At 35.6% G+C, this 23,593-nt stretch overlaps 3 protein-coding genes and 2 long non-coding RNA genes across 14 annotated transcripts; 3 read left to right on the plus strand and 2 right to left on the minus strand.

The window, feature by feature from the left end:
• Nucleotides 1-4,054: 4,054 nt before the first annotated feature.
• On the minus strand, nucleotides 4,055-8,754 carry LOC113334885. Of its 6 annotated transcripts, none has more exons than XR_003353035.1 (8): nucleotides 8,614-8,754; nucleotides 8,253-8,385; nucleotides 7,147-7,460; nucleotides 6,935-7,066; nucleotides 5,920-6,035; nucleotides 5,282-5,441; nucleotides 4,729-4,800; nucleotides 4,055-4,492 (listed from the first exon to the last, which is right to left on the minus strand). It is a non-coding gene; the product is annotated as an uncharacterized LOC113334885 (long non-coding RNA). The 6 variants fall into 6 exon arrangements; XR_003353034.1 differs by having other exon boundaries at nucleotides 5,920-6,063; XR_003353033.1 differs by lacking the exon at nucleotides 5,920-6,035.
• A 1,303-nt stretch (nucleotides 8,755-10,057) lies between these two features.
• Nucleotides 10,058-16,219, plus strand: LOC113334826 (vacuolar sorting protein 3-like). Of its 3 annotated transcripts, none has more exons than XM_026581045.1 (15): nucleotides 10,058-11,359; nucleotides 11,547-11,822; nucleotides 12,114-12,310; nucleotides 12,477-12,618; nucleotides 12,844-13,101; nucleotides 13,201-13,273; nucleotides 13,691-13,739; nucleotides 13,929-14,217; nucleotides 14,356-14,411; nucleotides 14,545-14,613; nucleotides 14,719-14,830; nucleotides 14,921-15,010; nucleotides 15,200-15,370; nucleotides 15,500-15,623; nucleotides 15,829-16,219. In XM_026581045.1, the coding sequence occupies exons 1-14, from the start codon at nucleotides 10,187-10,189 to the stop codon at nucleotides 15,590-15,592; spliced, it is 3,048 nt and encodes a 1,015-aa protein (XP_026436830.1). In that variant the 5' UTR covers nucleotides 10,058-10,186; the 3' UTR covers nucleotides 15,593-15,623; nucleotides 15,829-16,219. The 3 variants fall into 3 exon arrangements, with proteins under 3 accessions (XP_026436830.1, XP_026436829.1, XP_026436827.1); XM_026581044.1 differs by having other exon boundaries at nucleotides 15,500-15,618; XM_026581042.1 differs by having other exon boundaries at nucleotides 15,500-15,916.
• Nucleotides 16,220-16,438: 219 nt separating this feature from the next.
• Nucleotides 16,439-19,240, plus strand: LOC113334827 (homeobox protein 2-like). Its single transcript, XM_026581046.1, has 5 exons — nucleotides 16,439-16,767; nucleotides 16,879-16,945; nucleotides 17,032-17,140; nucleotides 17,223-18,383; nucleotides 18,544-19,240. The coding sequence occupies exons 1-5, from the start codon at nucleotides 16,542-16,544 to the stop codon at nucleotides 18,733-18,735; spliced, it is 1,755 nt and encodes a 584-aa protein (XP_026436831.1). The 5' UTR covers nucleotides 16,439-16,541; the 3' UTR covers nucleotides 18,736-19,240.
• On the minus strand, nucleotides 17,861-20,104 carry LOC113334829. Of its 2 annotated transcripts, none has more exons than XR_003352984.1 (3): nucleotides 19,967-20,104; nucleotides 19,619-19,699; nucleotides 17,861-17,979 (listed from the first exon to the last, which is right to left on the minus strand). It is a non-coding gene; the product is annotated as an uncharacterized LOC113334829 (long non-coding RNA). The 2 variants fall into 2 exon arrangements; XR_003352983.1 differs by lacking the exon at nucleotides 17,861-17,979 and adding an exon at nucleotides 18,550-18,685.
• LOC113334828 (inactive glucose-1-phosphate adenylyltransferase small subunit 2, chloroplastic-like) lies at nucleotides 19,734-23,326 on the plus strand. Of its 2 annotated transcripts, XM_026581047.1 has the most exons (8): nucleotides 19,736-20,430; nucleotides 20,543-21,139; nucleotides 21,381-21,554; nucleotides 21,871-21,974; nucleotides 22,263-22,374; nucleotides 22,530-22,628; nucleotides 22,708-22,839; nucleotides 23,021-23,326. In XM_026581047.1, exons 1-8 carry the CDS (start codon nucleotides 20,209-20,211, stop codon nucleotides 23,135-23,137), a joined length of 1,557 nt encoding a protein of 518 aa, XP_026436832.1. In that variant the 5' UTR covers nucleotides 19,736-20,208; the 3' UTR covers nucleotides 23,138-23,326. The 2 variants fall into 2 exon arrangements, with proteins under 2 accessions (XP_026436833.1, XP_026436832.1); XM_026581048.1 differs by lacking the exon at nucleotides 21,381-21,554 and having other exon boundaries at nucleotides 19,734-20,430.
• The last annotated feature ends 267 nt before the right edge of the window (nucleotides 23,327-23,593 follow it).

Genomic DNA, 23,593 nt, shown 5'->3' on the forward strand with positions numbered 1-23,593 from the left:
CAGGAGATTCGCGGGTGTTTCGATTGGACTTACCTCCCGTACCAGACGGGCGATGAACCGTTGTCGTCGACTCGGGCCACGACTCCTATGCCGTGTGCGAACCCTAGGGGCCGAGACGATATAGTAATCGTCGTCCTTCCCTGCAAACAGTTTGTATTTATTTATTTTTTTAATTTATAACCCTTCCGTAGGGTTTTAAAAATAATGCCCAAAGTCCAGAATAAAGTCCAAAAAATTATAAAAATTATGACAAGTAAAGCCTATTTACAAATTCTAAAATAAATAAATAAAATCTATATACAAAAAAAAAATAATAATAAAAATTAAATCCTAAAAAAATATTATGTCTATTTTTTTTTCTTCTCTTTTAGCTTTTAGCTTTAAGCTTTTTCTTCCCAAGTCCTTAGTATTCCACTTCGAACCTGTAAATCAAAGACACAAAAAGAAACGTAAAAAGGAACAAATAATAGTAAAAAAATAAAATAAAATAATAAACCTAAAAACAAATCTATATACAAGTCCGCGTCGGCGGCGCCATTTTGTTGTAGTAATTCGATTGCGGTAAATACGGATTTGTTGCTCGGACTTGAATAGATTTAAAAAAAAATAATATACAAAATTGTCACAGGATCAAGAGATACTAGGACTCAGGATTTCACCAATTCTTATACTCATGCGATTCATGTATTTATTCTAAACAGTTATAGCTTCTAAACATCGACTCTTTATTTGCCAAAATAGATTTTAAAAATATTAAGTGTAAATCTTAAGCATGGCCTATCAAAAGGATTAGTCCCAAGCATAAACCATCAAATGAAATCACAAATAATTAAGAAAAATCATAATTCAATTCATAATAATGCAAATAGTCATAAAAGAATTAAATAAAAAATTATTCATGCATAAAGAATGGTTTCCTCCATCATCCCAGTATTGGGGTTTATCTATTCATATCAATCACACACTCAACATATTAATTCAAAGCTCAAAGTGTGATTAAAAGAGTCAAAAGTTATAAAATAGTAGTTCTGAGACTCACAAAACACGTCCAGAAAAGAACGATAGTACTCTGCTGCTGTTGTACAACGACAGATTGATGCTGCTGCTTGCACTGTTGAAGAACGACCGTTCTGGAGCGTCTGTTCTTCGTGTTCTTGAGCACCTCTAATGGCAGCAGCAGCAGGAAAGTTTTCCTGCGGCTTCTTGTTCTTCCTCCTGCAGCCTCTCTCTACGATTCTATTGACCCAAAAACTCTTGATCCCTTTTCTTTGACCTATCCCGAGTCTATTTATATGTAACCTCACGGTTAAATCTCAAGGAAATATCTCTTTCTTTCTCTGCAGGTCACGGTCTTTATCTGGTATTTCTTTTCCTGTCAAACTCTCTTCTACGCGGCAGTTGGTTGTAAAACTCCCTAAGATAGAGCAGCAATCCAATACAAGATATTCTGGCCACGTAACTTCTATAGCTAAAATCAAACAGAACCCGTAATGACTCACGGCTCTGTTTTGCTCCACACGATCAATTATGGTCCTTCAAATCACCCCTGTTAGCTTCCTATAAGTCCATAGAATAAGCCCAAACATTTCCAGCCCTTTAATCTCCTTAAAACTACCCAAACAATTATATCGAAAATCTTCCAGGCGTGAGAACTAGTTTCCCGCCAAATTTTACGTTTCAAATGTTGAAGATGGGTTACCCCCTAACCAGTCCTGGTGTCCCTTTAGCAGCTGCCTGGAAATGGGTCACCCCTTAGTAATTAGGTTACCCCTTATCCAAAATCAAGGGTCCGTATAGCAAGTGTCCTCTGGGGCATTTTCCGCACTTTTTTTCGGGGTTCCTCCGGGGTATTTCTGGGGTACTTCCGGTACACTTCTGGGGCGCTTCCGGTACTCTATCAACGGAGGTCCAAACGCCGCATTTTCAGCCAATTTCGCCGCAAATCCTTATTCTTCTAAAAACACCTACAAATAAATAAAATAACCAAATAAGTATAGAATCGAGCACTAACACTATATACAATTGAGATATATTAGACACATAAATGCGTCTATCAACCAACAACAAATCTGATTTTTTTTGCTAAAAGACAGACAGAAGATGACATGAATCACTGCGACAGCATGTTGGTGTACTAGTATGTACACACCAACAAGAAATCAGAAGAAAATTTTTTCTAAAAAATATACAAAACTGGACATGAATCACTACAAACAGCATGTTGGTGTACTAGTTTGTACACACCAACAACAAAACTGAAAAAAAAATGCTAAAAAACAGACAAAACTGGACAAGAATCACTACAATAGCATGTTGGTGTACTAGTCTATACACACCAACAACAAATCTGAAAAAAAAAAATTGATAAAAAATAGACAAAACTGAACATGAATCATTACAACGTACAACATGTTGGTGTACTAGTATGTACACACCAACAACAAATATGAAAAAAAAATTGACAAAAAATAGACAAAACTGCACATGAATCATTACAACAACATGTTGGTGTACTAGTCTTTACATACCAACAACAAATCTGATTTATTTTTTTTGCTTAAAAATAGACAAAACTGAACATCAATTGTTACCTTTAGCTCTTTTAACATATGTTAAAGCTGTTGTTGTCTTTGAAGGTTTTGTTTTCTTTGATTTATTTTTAGGTGGTGATGTTTTTGAAGTTTCTGGTACTGAAGTTGATGTTGAAACTTTTACTGCTGATTTTGATCTCGTCTTTGGTCCTATTGATTTTCGAATTTCTTCAACTGCAATTGATGAAGTTTCTTCTTCAGTTGATGTTAAATCTTCCCCGATTTCTTTTGCTTTTCTCTTTGTAACTACCTTTTTTCCACTCAACATGATGTTACCGGTACTGCAATCATCTAGATGTTTGATTATGAAGATTTTAGGGTTTTGTTTTTGTGTTTTCACAGTTAGGTTAAAGATTTTAGGGAAGGTTTCTTCTGTTTTTTATTTTTTTTCACAGTTTTTCTTTTTCTCTCGTTAAGGAAAAGGAAAATGTTCTTTCGTTATTATATTTGTGGAAGTGGTGAACGTGGCGCCCCTACATTCATTAAGTCAGTTACACGGTTTTTCATTCCCCCCATGTGTACATTATGAAAAGCGTGCGAAGGAGAAGAAAGTCTTTATACATTTTCAAAATAATTCTGGACTAATTTGGTCCTAGTCGGATCTGGGTGGACTAAACCGTTTTTTCCCTTGGAAAAAATACGGTTTAGTCCAAACTCCCGTCTAAGTATACTAGTTAGCCCTGACCCATTCAACTAGGTACAAATTAGTCATTTTTTATGGAAAGTACACAAATAATCTTCCTGGTTTAAAATTTAGTCCAAATATTTGCAGTTTAGTCCAAAGTGACTCATGATGATGTCAGCAGTTTTAAGTAATATAAAAAAAAAACTAAAATCAATTTATCTTTCGAAACGTATGTCCAAAATTCACAAAATTTACATATTTTTGAAAGCTCTTTCCGAGATCTACAAAAAGAGTACCCATATGACTATATAATTCTCATTTAAAAAAAAAAACTTAGTTTACATTGGTGTACAAACATGTACACGTCTACAAAAATACAACCTGTTTGCTACCCAAACTCATTACCAACACCAGCTCCAACGCTTAACCACTCTTTACCCTGCTGCAAACATCTACAACACCTCACCCATTCAACTCAAATTTTTTATCCGTTTCTGTAGCTTTCCAATCTTATCTACACTTCTCTGCAGCAACACTACCGATCCAACATCAACATAAATTCCCGCTCCGCAGTATCACCAACATCACACATTTCAGATTTTATCTTTGCGATTCCATCGGTATTTCATATTTATTCACCAGATCACCACTTCAGAGTTCTACCATCTCAATCGCACCAGTTACTCAGTTGCACCATTCCTTGTACTGCAACATATAAGCAACCCCAATCTTCCAAATTTCCCATAGCATCACCTGCAATTGTTTCATAGCCAGTTGCAGCTCATCCATACCCTGTAATTGCTCAGTCAGCAACAATACACGTCGCTTCTTCATTTCGTTATCAGCTTACTCACTGCACTCTAAATCACACAAAGTAACAGTACTGTCTCCATCTCATATTCATCAAATCAACAATTAGTAACACCATCTTCTTTCAGGCTCGAGCAGGCATAAACTCTAACCAAACCAAACACATATTTCCTTCATTGTAAAAAACCACATTTTCTAATTCATGTACAATCATAAACTGCATCCTGTTTCTAACCACAGATTCAACCCCACGACAACCAGTAATAAGCATGAGACCTGCCATCAAATCGCCTGTATTAGTTCCATCAGACATAATGCCAGCGTTTTCAGTCATCGTTGTAACATGTGAACTTGAAGCCTGTCCACCCCCTTTCTCTTCTGCAGCCCTTGCAGTAGCGTCCTTTCTTGCCCTCTCTTCCTCCATTGAAGCTCTAAGAGCAAGAGTAAGGCGTACAAGCATATACACCTGTAACAAGCACAAAAAAAAGGTGCATTTTTATATGCAACCATATATCTCCAACAATAAATATAATGACTATCAAATAAGAGATTGCAGTCGTCGATATTAGAAGATTGTTGTACATTATCCAACAAACATTTGATCTCAAGGATGCAAACCAGTAAGCCAAACCAACCTCTTGTATTTTCTAAGATCATATTCAGATTTGTCACTTTACCCTGTAAACTCAATCTTTACAATACCTTATGGATTGTTTTAAAATCTCAATCTTTGTTAACGGAAATCTCCTTTGGTTAAATCCAAAACTTCAGAACCTAAGAAAAAAAAAAGCAAGAATGGGAGAATAATAACATTAAGCAACTGAACATGCTCACCTAAAGAAGTTCTTGATTCAGTGGTACCAGCAAAATATTTCCAAATAAACTTTTAACGTAAGAAGTTCCTTATAATCGAAACATGTGTACAACTATGTAGACGTTAACAGTCAACAGGTGTATAACTATGTACACCTGTACTTTGAAGAAACATGCAAACGTTCACCACCTTTTGAAAAATACGCTTACTCAAAGGATGCGACTTGTCCATTATGTAAACCCTACGTCAGTCATGCAATATAAGTCGATCCTAACATGCTTAATTAGTAATTACTAATTTATGTATGATGTAGCGCTGACCGACCTAAGTGTCCTGATTCAACCATGGTAAGAGACCTGTATTATGTAGCGATGACCGACCTAACATGCTTAATTACTTGTTTCAAAGATTAAAAAACAAAAACGGGGTCAGATAACTTACATTAGCCTCAGAATTTTTTTTGTGATGGGCTACGAGACGAGCAGGTTCACGCTAAGATCGGCTCATTTTTCTAAGACTTCCATGACTGCGTCTATCAGGGATTTCACCCCTAGATGGAGAAGTCCTGTGAGGATATGCACTCCTCTTCCCAGGACTAGGACTGCGCCGAACAAGAGAGGCAGTGGAAAAATGAGAATGTTTTCATCAATATAAGGTGCAGAGCCAGAGATCAAAAGAATCAAATATGTGTACATTTATGTGCACATTAATAATTAGCAAATGTACATTTATGTGCACAATCAAGTGGTACATGGCTTGCACACTAACATAGAACCAACAAGACAAAAGTGGTCATAGGAATACACATTAACTTTAATGTGTATAATTCAGCTTGCCCTAACAGTTATATGCAAATTCGTTATTCTTGCTTGTAGCTCTAAACATCTGAGAAGATAACCTTCAATCAAGCTAGAAGTATGCAAAACACTAGGAGATTGACCCATAAATCATAAACCACTATGTAGATGACTAAGGATCCTCTACACTTAGGTGTTGTATATGAATTTGAAAACCTAAATGCTGAGTATCATACATACAAGTATCGATAAGCAAGAAACTCAAGTACCATTACACTTTACTTGTTTAGTTTTGGAGTTGCAGATGTCTCATGAATGGATTTGAGGAACGCAAAGGCAGGGCTCATGAACAGTGGTAAAAAAACATATTCGTACTTCCCCACGACTTCTTCATCAACCTAAATTGTAATTAGTAAAACAACATGCCTGCAAGCATATAAAATTAAGTACACCGACCTTGTAGAAGTCATTAGTCACCTGTCTTATAGAAGTCATATACAACACGAAAAAACCAGTGCAACTTTATGAGCACCGCATATAACTGGTGTACAATTAAGTGCACTTATCTTGTAGAAGTCGAAAAAATAAAGTGCACAACAATGTACACTTGTATTGGTGCACTAATATGTACACATGTAATTTTTATCACACGTGCACAAAAATGTACACTTTATATTACATGTGTACCAATATGTACACATGTAATTTCTGTTATATGTTATTATGTAACATCTTATGGTAAACGATAAAACTAAGGACTCAATTTAAATGTCGTAAAATACATCATTTACATATAACCAACATAATTGCAGCCAAACAATGAAATTATGAAAATAAATACTAAACTAAATTCATGTGAACTGTGATTTGACAAATGAGGGAACATAAATTTTTTGAAGAAAAGACAAGTATCCCAAAATCTCTCTCTCCAAAACTGTCAAAGGTGCATCATACAGTTCTGTACCATTAATAATCAGCATGTGTACAACTATGTACACAATAACAATCAAAAACTGTATAATTATGTACACACGAAGAATCAACATGTGCACAGTTATGTGCATATTAATATTTCCATTGCATAGGGTCAAATGGTACTAGTACCGCATTCCAAGGATTTAGGGAAAAGATGGGAGTACTTTGATTGGTTTGAAAAGATAAAGGAATTGACTTTATTTCGTATGAGCTAAGCATTCCAAGGATTTAGGGAAAAGTGGAAGCTGCACATTTCATATGAGCTAAGAATTTTAGACTAACATTATTTATACTGTCGGTCCAAGAAATATTCAAGTAATACCTGAGTGAGTAAAGATCCTCAAAAAAGAGATGACTAGATGAGACCAACAGTAGCAAGACTCTGCTTGAACTTTATTGTCATCAGAATGGCAACGCTCATATTCACCCGCCAGTGGAGATAAGCACCTCTATTCTGGAAAATATGTTTATAGAGGTTTAAAGACTATTAACAAGTAAAATCATATACAAGAGTGAAAATAAAAATTAATTTACCATGTCCGTGTTGCTAAGAAGAATAATCGTAAAACAAAACGATACAATCAACCAGCTCAATGGAAACTAGCACCAAGGAGATGATGAAACCTGTGTACTCTTTCCCACTATCGCAACTCCATTTGCAGCTTCTAAAGCACTCAATGGACCAAAGTTTGGTCCCTTTATGTTATTTAAGAGTAGTACCTCTGATAACATTTCAGACAATACCAGCGCATCCATGATATAACTTGTGAGGCATACCCTTCTGAATGGATGACTAGAAGGCATTTTTACTCTTTCTGTTTGATTTGGTTATCCCTTCTGCTTCTATTCTGGTAAAAAAAAAAATCATTGTAAATTATGTTTGTTTCAGTCCATTCGAATTACGAGTAAAATTAACTTTCATGGGAGGTTCAAACTTTGAGATATATATACACAAAAATGAATCTTTGTGTGAACTGTTGCCTTTGACATTTGTGTGTTATTAAAACCATATAAGGTTTCCATGCACACGAAATCAAGCTGTAGTTGCTGGCTGGATATTGTTGATTACTATGATAATAAGCATTGCGCAGACAAATACAAATTTTATCAAATCCATTTTTCTAAGTAATATACACTAATCATATTTCCAAATTATTCCAAATCACAAAGAGATTGTCACTGAAAGCATGGTTAAAACTACTAGAGATAAATTCAAAACAACTTCTTCACCATATGTAGACGCGTGATTTATATGCAAAACAAAAAGCAAATAAATGTCATCTATGAGTGTGACATGAGCAATGACTTCTTATCATCAAATCCAGAACCTATATTCATAGAAAACATCTAAGATCATGAGTGACAACTTAATGCTATATATATGTTTTTAAACATGGGAAGCAGAACAAACAAAATTAATTGATCAATTTAGCGCTAATTCTATACTCCATTTGTTACTTTTAACTGTCTAAAACCAGGGCAGTAGAAAGGACATTTACCAATAAAATTAAAATCACTTAGGTTCCACTATGAAGTTAAAAATGAACATAAGAAACCTAGCCAAGTCTGCAACATAAATGCCATACAATAATTTCCACCTGAGCTAATACTATAACCAGATTCATAGTGTATGTTCGTACTTAATTCACCAAATTATTAGGTAATCCAAGCTTAAGGAATAAAGATAATTTTGCTTCTCCTCTTAGTTATTTCGTAACATCTTTTTGATTCTTCAAGCAGCTTCCCTGAAGATGACAAACATCCCATCCACAACTGCAAAATGAAATTAAAAATTATGTAAGATACTAAATCAAAAGAAACATCATCGATTAATAAGCAAAACCTAATTAGATATTTATAGATCTAACTTTTTACCATCAATCGAATAAGAAACTCGGAACTGAAATTAATGTAATTAGTTTTTCATAACCATAAAACAAATTTAAAAATTGATTTTGAAATCAATCAAATAACATAAAATGAAAGGATTAGGGCACCAACCTGAAGAACGAGTCTCTGCGGAAAACCAACAACTCTAAATTGCCTCTGTCTCCATCTCTGTCTCCAAAATGTTATGAAATCTAAAAAAATAAACGTCGTAAAGTTGAGAAGGGTTTGAGTATTTGATACTGATGAAATTTGGGCTGACTTGTCCAAAGTTTGGACTAAACTGTTAGAACCATAATTTTGGGCATACCAAAATCTTTCAAGGCATACTGAATGAAGACAAAAAAGGTTGTTGAATAGCAAAATCAGATAACCCCTTAACCCAAATTTTTTTTAATGGAAAATCTGTCCTTTACGTATTAGTGTTAATAATCTTGATTAGTGATTAAATATTTTGTTTAGAGATTAAGATAATTTTCAGAATTATAAGAGTTGTTTAGATGAAAAATATGAGGAAAAAAAATCAAAGTTTTGGTTTGGTTAAGAAGGAGAGAAAGTGAGAAAATTATAATTCTTGATTCAATGGAGGATGAGGAGGGTCATATATCATCTAAAAAACATAGGAAAATACACATCAACTACACCAATGATTCCCAAATGGCTGATTTCTTAGATTATGAATCATGGTTCGGCGAAACAGGTTGAGGTTCGGCTCACATCTATGAGCCGAATCTACCAATTGATGAACGGTTCGGCTTACTGAATCTGTTTACTGCATACGCCGAACCTATAATTTCCAATTCCCACCCTTTTGCTAGACACTAGTTCGGCTTATATGAAAGTTTCATAGTAAGCCGAACAACATCCTGAATAGCCCGGAATAGAATCATTACTAATTCGGCTTACATATCCAAATTCGTATGTGCCGAACATAATTTTTTAATTTTTGGGTTGAAATATTGTTACTGGTTCGGCACATATGGAGAATATCGTATCAGCCGAAACCTCTTACGTTCAAGGTTCGACACATAATATGATTATCGTCTGAGCCGAACATGAATTTGTTAATTTTTGGGTTAAAATATTGTTCGCGGTTCGGCACATACGAGGTTTCGGCTCAGACGATATTTTAACCGCGAACAATATTTTAACCCAAAAATTAACCAAACCAAAACTTTGATTTTTTTTTCCTCATATTTTTCATCTAAACAACTCTTATAATTCTGAAAATTATCTTAATCTCTAAACAAAATATTTAATCACTAATCAAGATTATTAACACTAATACGTAAAGGGCAGATTTGCCATTAAAAAAATTTGGGTTAAGGGGTTATCTGATTTTGCTATTCAACAACCTTTTTTTGTCTTCATTCAGTATGTCTTGAAAGATTTTGGTATGTCCAAAATTATGGTTCTAAACGAATTTCTACGGAGTAATTTGCAGTCAAAAGTCAGCTTGACCTCTTGGAGTAAACCAGCTGGGTATGCCCTCAATTGAATTACTGGTGCCACCGTAAAAAGGACTGTTCTTACTAGCCAGCCGCCAACAAGCGGTTAGATCGTAATGAGCAAAAGCAAAAACCCAACAAAACTTCAAAGTTGTGTGCCTAGTAAACTGCACTGCTTCCCGGCGACGGAAGAAACTCAAACTTAATTACTCATTCATTCCATGATGTTTAATTAATTTATGAGAATTTTGATGGCGAAATTAGAACCCAAGGATCGGATTGTCGTAGAATCTGTCGCAGAATTTGATCCATCAAAAACTTCATCATCATCGCTTAAATCATTCAAATCCTTAGCTATATCATCAGTATCAAATACTCAAACCCTAATTTATATCGGAACTTATTATGGATCAATAATCTTACTTTTCTTAGGTAATTCATCTTCTCCTGAAAAAGAAAATGGTTCGGATCTCAAACCTGAAAATCACACCCTTACATTCTCAAGATTTATATCAGTTACTGATTCACCAGTAGAGTTAATGCATGTTTTTGTGGAGATTGATAGAATTTTAGTACTTTCAGATGGGTGTTTGTTTTTATTAGATTCTTTGTTACTTCAACCTCCCAAAAGATTGAGTTTTCCCAGAGGAGTCACTTTCTTTACTCGTAGATTACATAGTGCTGGTAATGTATCTGGTACTACTTCTTCTTCTTCTTCTTCAAGTTTAAATATTTTTGGAGAAAGTGATTTAGTGAATTCTACTTCTAGTTCGAGGTTTCTGAAGAAATTAGGGGGAGGAATCAGCAGGGCAAATGGGACTAAATCAAGAGATTTTTCTTCTCAATTACAAAAGGAAGCTAGTGGTAATAATTGTTTAGTTTCTGTTGCTATAGGAAAGAAGATAGTTTTAGTTGAACTTTTATTACCATATGAGGGAGTTATTGATACTGTTGTTCTGAAAGAAATTCAAGGTGTTGAGGGGGTTAAAACTATGGTATGGTTAGACGATTCTATTGTTGTTGGTACTGCTAACGGTTATACACTTTTTTCTGCGATTACGGGGCAAAATGTAATGTTGTTTTCACTTCCTGATCTGTCTTGTAGCCCATATTTGAAAACACTTGGGAAACATCATGAGGCTCTTTTGTTAGTTGACAATGTGGGTATTATTGTTAATGCTAATGGGGAACCAGTTGGTGGAAGTTTGGTTTTCCGCCATGCTCCTGATTCGATTGGGAATATATCTTCTTATTTGATTGTTGTTAAAGATGGAAGGATGGATTTGTATCATAAGAAAACAAGTCTTTGTATTCAGTCCATTAATTTTGCGGCACAAGAAGTTGGTCCATGCATTGTGGAAAGCGAGGACGGTGGAAATGGAGAACTTGTTGTCGTTGCGACATCTTCTAAGGTAATGCTAAAATTCATACTGTACACTACTTGGAAAAACTAGAATGTCAAACTGTTAACACTTTGCAACATTTTATCTAGCATTGCATATTTCTTGGATGTAAACACGAGGATCACTTTTTTGATTAGGCAAATGTTTAGTTTGTTATTCTGTTTATTCTATAAGAAGTTCATATTCATTTCTACAGGTCATCTGCTTTAGGAAACTATCAGTTGCAGAGCAGGTTAAAGACTTACTGAGGAAAAAGAACTTTAAGGAAGCCATTGCTTTGGTGGAAGAACTCAAGTGCGAAGGTGAAATGACAAAAGAAATGCTTTCCTTTGTCCATGCTCAAGTGGGGTTTGTATTGCTATTTGATTTGCATTTTGAGGAAGCCGTGGATCATTTCTTGCAGTCTGAAACAATGGAACCATCAGAAGTATTTCCATTTATTACGCGGGATCTGAGTCGCTGGTCCCACATGGTAATTATTTTATTAATTTTCACTGTCTTTCTTGCTGCTTAATATGGTTTACAATTTGAGAGAATTTCGACAGTAGTGACAATTTTACAAATGTATTCCTCTTGATAAAGTCCCATGTTTAAGAGCACAAAATTCCTATATTCCTCTTGATACAGTCCCATGTTTAAGACCACAAAATTCCTAAATATAAGATTCTTGATGCATAAAATGCCAACTTGTTGTGTAGTGGTATTCTTATCGCGCATCATACTTCCTTAATATTGAAAATTAAATCAGACTTGTATGAATCAGATTCCGAGGAACCGATACTGGGGCTTGCATCCTCCTCCTATACCTCTTGAAGATGTCGTAGATGAAGGGTTGATGGCTATCCAAAGAGCTACATTTCTGAGAAAAGCAGGTGTAGAGACTGCAACTAATGAAGATTTTCTTGTAAATCCACCTAGTAGAGCTGATTTGTTGGAGTCAGCTATCCAAAACCTTATCAGGTCACTTCCTTGTTTTAGAAAGAAACATAATAGCCGTTCATATACTTATCTGTGTATCATATATAGGCAGATCGAAAATGCTTCGAAGTTGTACTTATCATGTACATATTAGTGGTTGCTTGTGATTACATCTTTGTCTCACTTATGTTTTATATGGTTGTCTTAGGTATCTACGTGTATGCCGCGAGAAGGAATTGACTCCTGCTATAAGGGAGGGAGTTGACACACTTCTGATGTATCTCTATAGAGCCCTTAATCATGTAGATGAAATGGAAAATCTGGCATCTTCTGAGAACAGTTGTGTTGTGGTATGATCCATTTGTTATTTTGTTTCAATACTAGGTTTACTTTATAGGCATACATGGTCTTGGTTAGACTTACTGTGAAACTTAGTGATTATAGAACTCAAGACCATGCATCATGTGAATGATCATAAAAAACAAAATGCTGTTCTTACTATTTATTGCAAAGCAAAGTGTTGTTCTCAGAAGCCTGCTTGAAGGATGACCCTGCAACTTGCATGGGCCGTGCAGGAGGAGTTAGACACTTTACTAGATGAGTCTGGGCATTTAAGGACGCTTGCTTTTCTCTACTCAAGTAAAGGAATGAGCTCAAAGGCCTTAACAATCTGGCGTATTTTGGCACGAAATTATTCATCTGGCCTATGGAAAGCCCCTTCAGTGGAGAACGGTCTAAACTTGTTCTCCGGCCAGGAGACTGCTGCAATTGAAGCATCAAAGCTTCTGAAGTCATCATCTGATCAAGATATGGTTTTGCAACATCTTGGATGGGTGTGTACAACTTCTTCCATAAATTATATGATTTTTGTAGGCATTTGAAGTGTTCATGCTTTCATATATAGTAATGAGCATTGTCGTATTTGTAATTAGATTGCAGACGTAGACCAGGAGCTTGCGGTAATCATTCTAACATCAGACACGAGAACCGATCAGCTTTCTCCAGGTAATTTGTTGGTTTCAAAAAACTTTTGAATGCTTAAACAGTTAAGATGCTAGTTGGTTTCTAGTTTTCCCTTTTTATGTTCTTAGTCAGTCTATTAAGTAATCCATCTCATGCACTAGGCGTCCTTGCAACCATCATATATTCGCTGTACTGGCATGTTTGTGTTTTTCTTTTTTTGTTTGTTTGGGCTGACGAGCAGTACAGCTTGTGGAGCTTGACTTCGTAATGTAGTTGTGTAGACTCAATTTATGTTATTGTTCAGCTGGTTCATTAAATTTGATTTCATCTGGTACTGTTTGCAGCATAACCTTAATGCAATTAATGAAGGAAGTGCTTGGGGATATTGTATTTCTTTACTGTATTGCATGTAAAATTAAGTTAAAACTTGACACGATACTTTTATGCTTGTAAATGTAGAAAGAGTAATTGAAGCAATTGCTTTGAAGAAGGTTGAAATACTTCAGAGGTAAGTGTTTTCTTATTATCTCTTAGTGTGAAGTAGTAAGCTGTTTTTCTAGGTATTCCTACGCCTGTAGTTTCTTCTCGGTTGCTAGTTATTGTCTTGTGCTCTTGTTAAAGTTTTTCTTTCTTTCCTTCTTTCTATTTTTGTTTGTTACTTTTTTTCTGGCATCACCATATAGCCTTATCTGCGCAGATATCTCCGATGGTTGATTGAGGAGCAGGACTCAGATGATACACAGTTCCATACAATGTACTCAGTCTCTCTTGCTAAGTCAACTCTGGAAGCTGTTAAAGTTGAAAATGAGTCTCAGAACCCTGCTGCTAAACGGTCAGAAGCAATGCAAATTTCAGCAGTCGAAAGTCGAACCATCTATATTCAAGCTCTGAGAGAAAGATTACAGTTGTTTTTGGAGTCCTCAGACTTGTATGATCCAGAAGAAGTCCTTGACTTAATTGAAGAATCAGAATTGTGGTTGGAAAAGGTTGTTTGAGTTTCTGTCTTTCTCTCTTAACATGTTTTGTCTATGAATTCAATTTGGTACCTATATACGTCAGTTTCAGTAATCCTGGGGTCACTTGTTTTTTGTGTCCCTAATATAGTTTTTGGCTTTTTATATCAGGCTATTCTTTACAGGAAACTAGGGCAAGAGACACTAGTTCTCAAAATCTTGGCTTTGTAAGTTTAAAAGCAACTGTGATACTTTTGATCATTCTATTTAGATAAGGAACTTGAGGAACATCAAGTTACACTAAAAGTGTAGTTATAGCTTATTTGAGTTCTGAAATATCTGTTACTTGACTTATTTTAGGAAGCTGGAGGACAGTGAAGCAGCAGAGCGATATTGTGCTGAGATTGGAAGACCAGATGCCTATATGCAGTCAGTTATTTTCTGTCCAGTATAGTTTTTTCTTTTATTCATGGGAATATAAGCCCCAATATTGGAGTTCTTTTTCTAATTTTGTTGGTTTGTGGTTTACTGCAGGTTGCTTGATATGTACTTGGATCCACAAAATGGAAAGGAACCAATGTTTAATGCTGCAGTTCGTCTTCTGCATAATCATGGAGAATCTTTGGATCCTCGGCAAGTTCTAACGGTATTATATTGTTATCGAGTATCATCTCTTCTCTCTCTCACAATCTCTGTGTGAAAAATCTCTGGTGATGCTAACTATCTCTTGTTGCAGACATTATCTCCTGATATGCCTCTCCAGCTTGCCTCCGACACACTTATAAGAATGATGAGAGCCCGAGTTCATCACCACCTTCAAAGTCAGGTAGGTTTTTTGTTTTTATTTTATATTTTTCGTAATGCATTGGAGGTTCATCCTTGACTAGAGAAGAATCATCTCCAATCAATGTTTAAACCATTACGTGATTTTACTTAATTGGCAAGCAATGCTTGAATGATCAGACTTTTCTTAATAATTTTGACATTATTATCTTACTTTAGTTTCCCATTGTAGATTGTACATAGTCTATCCCGTGCGTTAACCATTGATAGCAGCTTAGCTAGACTAGAGGAGAGATCAAGAAACATACAGATTAACGATGAAAGCTCTTGCGATTCTTGCCATGCACGCCTGGGTACTAAGCTCTTTGCCATGTACCCTGATGATTCCATCGTTTGCTACAAGGTTGGTAATCTTTGACCTGTTGTCCTTTGGTGCTCCTTGTGATTGTGCATTATTAGACATAATAGTAATCATAAACATTACTCATTTCGTTTATGATCTTCCTGTCTGCCACACCTGCTCTTGGTTCAGTGTTATCGTCGTCAGGGTGAATCCACATCTGTATCTGGCCGTAACTTCAAGCAAGATCTCATCTTCAAACCAGGTTGGCTAGTCAATCGTTAGCAGCTGTGGTGGCTATTGGCAGCCACGTAAGGTCCAACTTTCTTCTTCATATTTTTCCTAAAACTCCATTTGCCCCCCTACTCCTTGAAGCACCCATTTTATTCATCATTTTTTGTACCATATTTGTGGCATTCAGAGGGTGCAAGGAAAGTGGGGTGCCAGAATAAAACATCAATAGAATGTAAGTAGAAAATTTTCGTGTTAGGCTCATACATATGCTAATGTATTTCTAACAGTTGACACTGGACGTCCTAATGTTATACCGGGGTACCTCCAATCAGTGAAATAATTAATGGGTAATGGCATAGTGAAAGATAAAATTAAGATTGAAGAGAATAAAAATCAACGTAAGCATCCATGGTTGTATGGAATACTATGGATGATGAGGAGTTTCTTCGGTTATTCTTTGAAAAGATGATGATCGAGGAAGATTGAGTAAAACCAAGGATTGTATGTTTTATTGTACCCATATCAAAAATAGGGTATGATTTCTCAGTTTACAGTAACTTTATTTTCAAGATTTGTTTGGAATACCCAAGTTTCTTGCAAGGAACCTGAGTTAATTATGAGCCCAAGTTTGTATGACATAATCGTGAATTCAAATCAATTATTCATCTTAGTCCGGTATATTACAGTAATGTACTAACCGTTCATCCAGAATATCATCAATTAACCCAACCATGGGTGGTATTAAGAATTGTGCAACTTTGAACTAGGTCATCTAATAGTGGGAGGGAGGGAGTAGTTGCCATGTCAAAATAGAATAAAATTTTGAACATATTCTTCTCTAAAACTGCCAAATGCGCGTCGGATCCCATACAGTACCTGCCGGCCAAGGCCTCTTTGTCATCCCCTATCTGATTATCTCTATAATAATTTTGTGAAATTGGTTGGTTTCAGTAATATAAGCAGTTGAGTCTTAATTTAATTTTGATACATGTCATAATATATGAAGAGTGGAATGAATAACAGCAGTAGTGCGACTAGCAGATGGGGATCGATGTTTGGGACAAAAACAACAGTAACCCCAAGGAAAAATGGAGATGACCAAGATGATCTTCTACTATTTGGAGAAATCCATAAACGAAGCGAGAAAGAGAGAAGTAATAATCTTCTTCAGCCCATTTCATCTGATCACGATTTGCTTGATTACTCGGTTTCAGATCCAAATTCAGGTAGTTTTACTATAGTTCGACTAAGAACACAGTCAACGCTTGAGTGTGTTGCTTGCTTTTGTTAATTCTGAGCTTAAGTTTCAAATATTCAATCCTAAATAAAACCAACAGGTAGTAATTATCCACTGTATTCCGCGAAAAAAATCAACGGAATGGAAGGCATGAATGATTATGATTGGTAAGAAATGTTAATTTAGTTTGAATTACTAGTGTTTTCTAAAAATACTAAATGATCTTTAATCTCTATTATCTTCTTCGTATTAGGCTAAAAACACCACCAGCAACTCCACTATTTCCATCTTTAGAGATGGAAATGGATCCAGAATTTGTCATTCAAAGAGAAATCCCTATTCTCCAACCTCCTCTTACCAGGGTAATTTATTTTTGATTATCAAAATGGCATCCTTTTACTTTTCAAATGTATATAGAGTTTAACGATAAGCCGCGTTGATCAGTTTTCAGTGAACAACCTAGAATCAAAGCTGAATCATCGACCCAAATCACCAACAAAAGCAGCAGAGATTAAGGAGCCCTCTCTGTTGGCAACTCCAACAAATTCATCAACACAACCTAACAGTAACGCTCCTAATCCTGCATCAACCTCTGCCTGTAACAGTCATAACAATTATGGTTTTCACGACCTAACGTCCCGTAATATATCTCTTACGATCTATAATACTAGTGACCAGGACGAAAAAGATTCAGTATCATCAGCAATCTCGAGATCAAATAAGTATTTCCCTAGACAAGGAATTCATGATAATCTTCATCGGACGCCACCTAATTTGACTACTGCTAGTAGTACTAGTACCCGCTCTTCTTCTGTGTCAAGGGCTAGACCTAATTGGCAACAACAATCATCTGGATATTCCTCAGGTTTAAGGAGCACTAGTACAGCGAAAGATCGTCCCTCTTCCGCCTCAAGGGGAAGTAGATATAACAACAACAGCACTATCAATGATAACAATCCAGCAAAATCACTGTCAGCTGATCAAGATCAACGCCTGAGGACTGTCGCTAACACCAGTAGTCGATCTTCTTCTGCATCAAAGACTCGACTTAACAACAACATAAACAAATTATCCTCATCAACTGATGAAGATCGTCATCTCGGTAATCAACAACATTCACATGTAAAACCTCCAAGGCAATCAGTTTCTCCAAGTATGACAAGGGGAAGAAATTCCATCAGCATACGTGATCATAAGCAGCCTGAAATAAACAATGAGCATGCATCAACAACAATTGTGAGCAGTAGAGGGAGAAATCATCCATCATCAGGAGGAAGTAACAATCGATCATCACATAATCTCTTCGGAAGTAAAATGGTGGATAAGGTGATGAATGCAAGAAGGTCAACAACATTATCATCAGTAGCTGTTGTAAATCAGGAGAGAGAAATAAGTCATAAGCAAAACGCTAGGGGATTCGCCTCCTCCTCCTTGATGATTAACAATGAGGTCGCTGGTTTCAGAAAATCATCACCGTCATCGGCTGCCCAAAACCAAGATAAGTTTGAAAGTTCCACTTCCTCTTCTTCTTTACCCATCAGCAATGAGAAACCAAGGGCAGGAATACTTAAAACTTCATCTGATATGGCTCTCCGGGACAGCAAGGTAAATAGGCTACTTTTCTATGTGATTTTAGTTGTGTTTGCATCACTCGTTCATTGATTTGATCGACTCCATCTCAAAATCTTCATATACACATCATTATTCATAAAGAAGAATAAAAGGGGGGGCACTATTTTTAACAGTGTTTTTGCTTTCTAAACAGGATACAAGAGAAATAAATCATCAAGCAGCAAATTTAACAAGAAATGTCAAAAACAGTAAACATGATCATTCCAGCATCAGACGCGCCATCGAACAAAGTAGGGTGTGCATGAATGTAGAAGTAATCAAACTAACCACTGTAACTGGAGATAAAAAGGAGAAAAGGAAATTTACAGTCAGGGGAGAGAAATAATCATGCAGAATATTGCACGTTTTGTGTTGAATTCAGTATGTATTCTTCAGTGATCAACACTTCATCGAAATGCTTTAAAGTGTCCGATTAAAAACATATTATCTCTTGTGTATACAATTTAGTACTTGTTTATTTACTTTTCTTCTATTTGTGTGTTGTCCTTTTCTATTTACCTAGTCATTTTTTGAAAGAAAAAGTGATACAAATAAAAAATTAGAAAGTAAGACAAACAAAACCAACCATTTTTTCTTTTTTGTAGAATATAGAACATAAGGGATTTTATTTTATTTTTTGATATTTTTTTTTGGCAAACAAAACCAAATAAACATGAGCATGTGGGAGAGCAATTTGAGAACAAGAAGCATCAAAAAGTTGTGAAAGTAAAAATAAAAAACATACTTATCTTGAGAATGAGTTCATTCCAAATGCCAAATTTTGTTTATGTGTTATAATTAAAAAGTAAGATATCATTCAAGCTAGGTTTTATGATCGAAACGTGGTCCCAATCTGACTCTTTAAAGAGAGATTCAAAGGCAAAAAATACTTTCTACCCCACCACTTTCAACTGAAACCCATATTCTCTACACTTCTTAAGTTCTTCCTGGTCTTCATCTATTCTATTTAAGTTCTTTCTATATGAAATTAGATTTGCGAGGACTATCTACAGTACTCCCCCACCCCTCTACAAGTAGAAAATCTGACGAACCAGAACGTACCCCTTCCCAAAATAATGCTAGACTATCCCTCTTAAATTTAGAGCATGTTCTTTTCTTTGTCCAGTTAAGAAACACAAGCTATTAATTGATTCAGACAGCAGACAAAAAAGAGGATAAAAGAAGAAGAAATGAGAAACTTAGAATCAAATATAGAGAATTAGAGATACCTTGCAGACACCTCGATAAAGAAAAGTAAAACAATCTCAAACTCCTGCTTTCCTCATACATAGAAAATCGTATAACAAAACCTGTTTCATTATAGAAAAATTTAGAGTGCAGATATGAATAGAAAAACAATATGAACAACAAGAATCAATTTCAAATTAAAGCATAAGGTACAAGTAAAACCACTTAATCATACCCTTCAATCAAAAATAACTTTAGGTAAACGTAACAAGAAAGAATCTACATGGTTATACTTTAGAAGTTTAGCGCAAATTATTAGTCCCAAAAGTTCAACTTATATTGCTAAATATGGCAGGGGAATGTAAATATAGATGCAGTGGTAAATTAACCTTTGCATGAATCACGTTGTTGCACATCTCTATGATCATAAAGTAGTTAAGCTAGCTTATATATGAGGAGCAAGAAAGGTAATTATTCTATCAATTTTCTCTTTCCTTTCTTTCTCAGCTTACAAAGCACCATTAACCAAACCTACAAGAGGAGTTTGGTCTACATCAAACCAACCAGCCATTTTCTGCTTGTTTTTTCTTTTTACCATTTTTGTTAATTCTTCTCTCTCTGTGCTGAAATTATGTTGAACCTTTCTCTGATGAACAATATTACTCATGCAACAATAATAACAAGGATCTCTACTTTGAGCCAGCAGAGAAGCATTCATCCAACAAAGCTGCATTCTTCTTATTGCATTGCGTCTTCTTCGTCGTCAACAGCTGCCTCTTTTATATCCAACTCACTACAATATGACGAACAGAAATGCAATAACGTTCTGCCACTGTGTCCACCACTCAGTCAGGTCTGGTTTTCTTACTTTAAACTAGTTCATGAAGCTATTTCAACTTAATGAACTTAATTACCAGTTACTCACTCATTAATGCGTGCATTAACTTTGTTGACGGATGGTACAGAGTGTTGCAGCTATTGTATTTGGTGATGGATCGAAAGAATCATCAAAGAGGCTATATCCATTGACAAAGCGAAGATCTGAAGGAGCTATTCCAATTGCAGCAAATTACAGACTTATTGATGCAGTAATCAGCAATTGCATTAACAGCAACATTTCCAAGATATATGCTCTCACACAGTTCAATTCGACATCTCTTAATTCCCACCTCTCAAGGGCATATTCTGGCGCAGGACTAGTTGGTAAACAGGGCTTCGACGTTGAAGTTATTGCTGCATACCAGAGCCGCGAAGACCAAGGCTGGTTTCAGGGGACGGCTGACGCAGTGAGAAGATGCCTGTGGGTATTGGAAGATGATCATAATTCAGCACTTGAGTTCATACTCCTTCCTGGCCACCATCTATATAAAATGGACTATCAGAACCTTTTAGCCACCCATCGCAGTAGCAATGCAGATATCACTTTAGCGGTTGCTCCTCCAGCACACCACATAAAGCCTAATAATGGACACTCGAGTTTCGGATATGTCACAGTAAATTCTGAAAATGAAGTTCTTGAATTTAGAGAGAAACAAGAGTCAGAGAAACCGAATCCTACAGCAGTAAGTTATCGGTGATTATTAATCACTTCTTCAAAACTGCATTATGTGCATAGTAGTTTAGTACATGCGTCTGCATCATGTTACTTTAAATATACGAAAAATATTTTTATGACGATCTAGAAAATCTATTAGTACAACTGAGCAGCATACATCAATATAATCATTATAGCATTCGCAAGTTCAACTAATTTCTCAAAATAAAAAGTATAAAGTCCTGATTAACAGAAGTATACATATTCAGGAAGCAGAGAACTCAAGAAAATCAAAAAACGGTATTAGCACGAGCAGCTACAGGAGCATGGGTATTTACGTCATTAAGAAAGATGCAATGGTAAAGCTTCTAAGAGAGTACTTCCCCATGGCCAATGACTTGGCAACAGAAATTATACCAGGAGCAGTCAAAATAGGAATGAAGGTCAATCAACACTTCTTCTTTATCTGTTTATTATTACATATACGTTATATTTGATTGACAAAGTAGGCACGCATTTGCTCCATTTGGGTTCATTTGCTTTGACAGAATATTTCACTTCCAACATAGAGTTTTCAATTACTAACTTTACTATTGCATAATTCTATAAAACATGGAGGTGTAAGGGCCTTGAAACCCCTTGTTAGAAACAGAACAAGAAAAATAAATTACCATTATAAACATGTGTTTTACAGGAACTAAAATGTCAGATTTGGAACAGATGTTAATGTCATAATTTCACTGGGATGTGTGATATCAGGTTCAGTCATACATATTTGGTGGGTACTGGGAGGATATGACAAATATCAAAGCATTCTACAAAGCCAGTATGGAAAGCACAAAGAACTCGACCAGTGGATATAAGTCAGTAATATTAAGTCAGTCTTTTGTTCTTTTCTTTTCTTTTCTTTTCTTTTCTTGTTTTACACTTTCTAATCTGCTGATCCAAATATATCTGTCTATTTAACATTTCAAATATTCTAACCTTCTAAGTGCTAGAAGTGTTTATACTGTTATATTACCCTAAACACCTTAAGAAGGATGAATCTCAGACAGTGATTATACACGAACACTTTCAATGAATATATCATTTTCTCGTGACTGGACCATCCACTACCAAATTCTAAGTGACTCCTAATATTTCGGTAACAGCTTCTACGATAGAGAGTCTACCTTGTACACGTTGCCGAAGTGTCTCCCTCCTTCTCTGATAATGGACGCTATCATAACAGACAGTATCATAGGAGGTGGTTGCATCCTCAATGTAAGAAACTCACTCCTACCCCATCTTATATTTTCTTTTATATCTACATGTACGTGATACATATTTATAGAACCATATGACATTCATTTTTATGTACAAAATTTTCATCATCAACGAAATACTGAATCTGATCAATTAAGCATATGCTTATTCAGAGTTGCAACATCAGGGGTTCGGTAATTGGTACAAGAACAAGGATTGGAGATCGAACTGTGATCGAGGATTCAGTATTAATGGGTGCTGATATTTACCAAGTAAGAACAATCTTAAATCTATAACGAAAAATTTATATTGGATAGCGGTAAACTGTGATCAAATTATTCGTGTTTCCAGCAAACAACATATGGAGATCAATGCATTGGAGAAGAGGGAACTGGCATTGGCATTCCTATTGGAATTGGGGAAAACTCTTACATAAGAAAAGCCATAATAGATAAGAATGTGAGGATTGGCAAAAACATCAGGGTAACGAACAATCGCCAACACAACCTTTCTGTCTCTAATTTGATATTATTTGACACAAAGCACAATCTAAAGAACGATATAACTATCCATCCACAAGTCCATCGTAAGATTGTCCTGATTTTATTCTACGTTTAACCACTAGATCATCTCTAAACTAATAGTGTGCTATGGCTGTTTGTAGATTACGAATAAAGACAATGTCCAAGAAGGAAACAGAGAAGCGTTAGGGTACATTATTAGTGGAGGAATAGTCATTGTCTTGAGAAATACAGTCATTCCGGATGGAAGCATACTATGAGAATTACAGCGCTCAGAAATATATCATATAAATTTCTATCTATTTAGGGAACAAAAAGAAAGAAAGAAGTCCAACTATAGAAAGCTTAATATCTTATTATTTTTCCTTATACAGTTCAGAAAAGCTTAGTGCTTAAATCACTAAAATGTCATAAATAAGCTTAGTTCTTAATATCATAATATTCGAGATTTATAATTATTCTTTCACTTCATCATTATTGTAATTTTATAATATTCGGCTAATTTCACCTCATGCAATTAGCCGAGTGGAAGTTGTTCAATAATGTATCCACGTCATTGACAATTTTACTTCCATCAGTTCCGCATCAAATCAATTGTTTGACATGAACACAAAGGTTAAGGAAACTCAAGTCAAAAACAAAAAATAAAAGGTTAAGTAACAGACTTCAGGGGACTTACCTCGAGTACGAGAATTTCAAGTCTTTCATAACTGAAC

This window comes from Papaver somniferum, unplaced genomic scaffold (assembly GCF_003573695.1).
Source record: "Papaver somniferum cultivar HN1 unplaced genomic scaffold, ASM357369v1 unplaced-scaffold_137, whole genome shotgun sequence".
Classification (NCBI taxonomy): Eukaryota; Viridiplantae; Streptophyta; class Magnoliopsida; order Ranunculales; family Papaveraceae; genus Papaver; species Papaver somniferum.

Coding starts and splice junctions, on each gene's coding strand:
- LOC113334826 (XM_026581045.1), top strand. CDS start 10,187: ATGAGAATTTTGATGGCGAAATTAGAACCCAAGGATCGGATTGTCGTA. Junction 11,360..11,546: donor TCGTTGCGACATCTTCTAAG/GTAATGCTAAAA, acceptor TCATTTCTACAG/GTCATCTGCTTTAGGAAACT. Junction 15,371..15,499: donor ATTCCATCGTTTGCTACAAG/GTTGGTAATCTT, acceptor CTCTTGGTTCAG/TGTTATCGTCGTCAGGGTGA.
- LOC113334827 (XM_026581046.1), top strand. CDS start 16,542: ATGAAGAGTGGAATGAATAACAGCAGTAGTGCGACTAGCAGATGGGGA. Junction 16,946..17,031: donor GGCATGAATGATTATGATTG/GTAAGAAATGTT, acceptor TCTTCGTATTAG/GCTAAAAACACCACCAGCAA. Junction 17,141..17,222: donor TCCAACCTCCTCTTACCAGG/GTAATTTATTTT, acceptor CGCGTTGATCAG/TTTTCAGTGAACAACCTAGA.
- LOC113334828 (XM_026581047.1), top strand. CDS start 20,209: ATGTTGAACCTTTCTCTGATGAACAATATTACTCATGCAACAATAATA. Junction 20,431..20,542: donor TGTGTCCACCACTCAGTCAG/GTCTGGTTTTCT, acceptor CGGATGGTACAG/AGTGTTGCAGCTATTGTATT. Junction 22,629..22,707: donor TGGGTGCTGATATTTACCAA/GTAAGAACAATC, acceptor TCGTGTTTCCAG/CAAACAACATATGGAGATCA.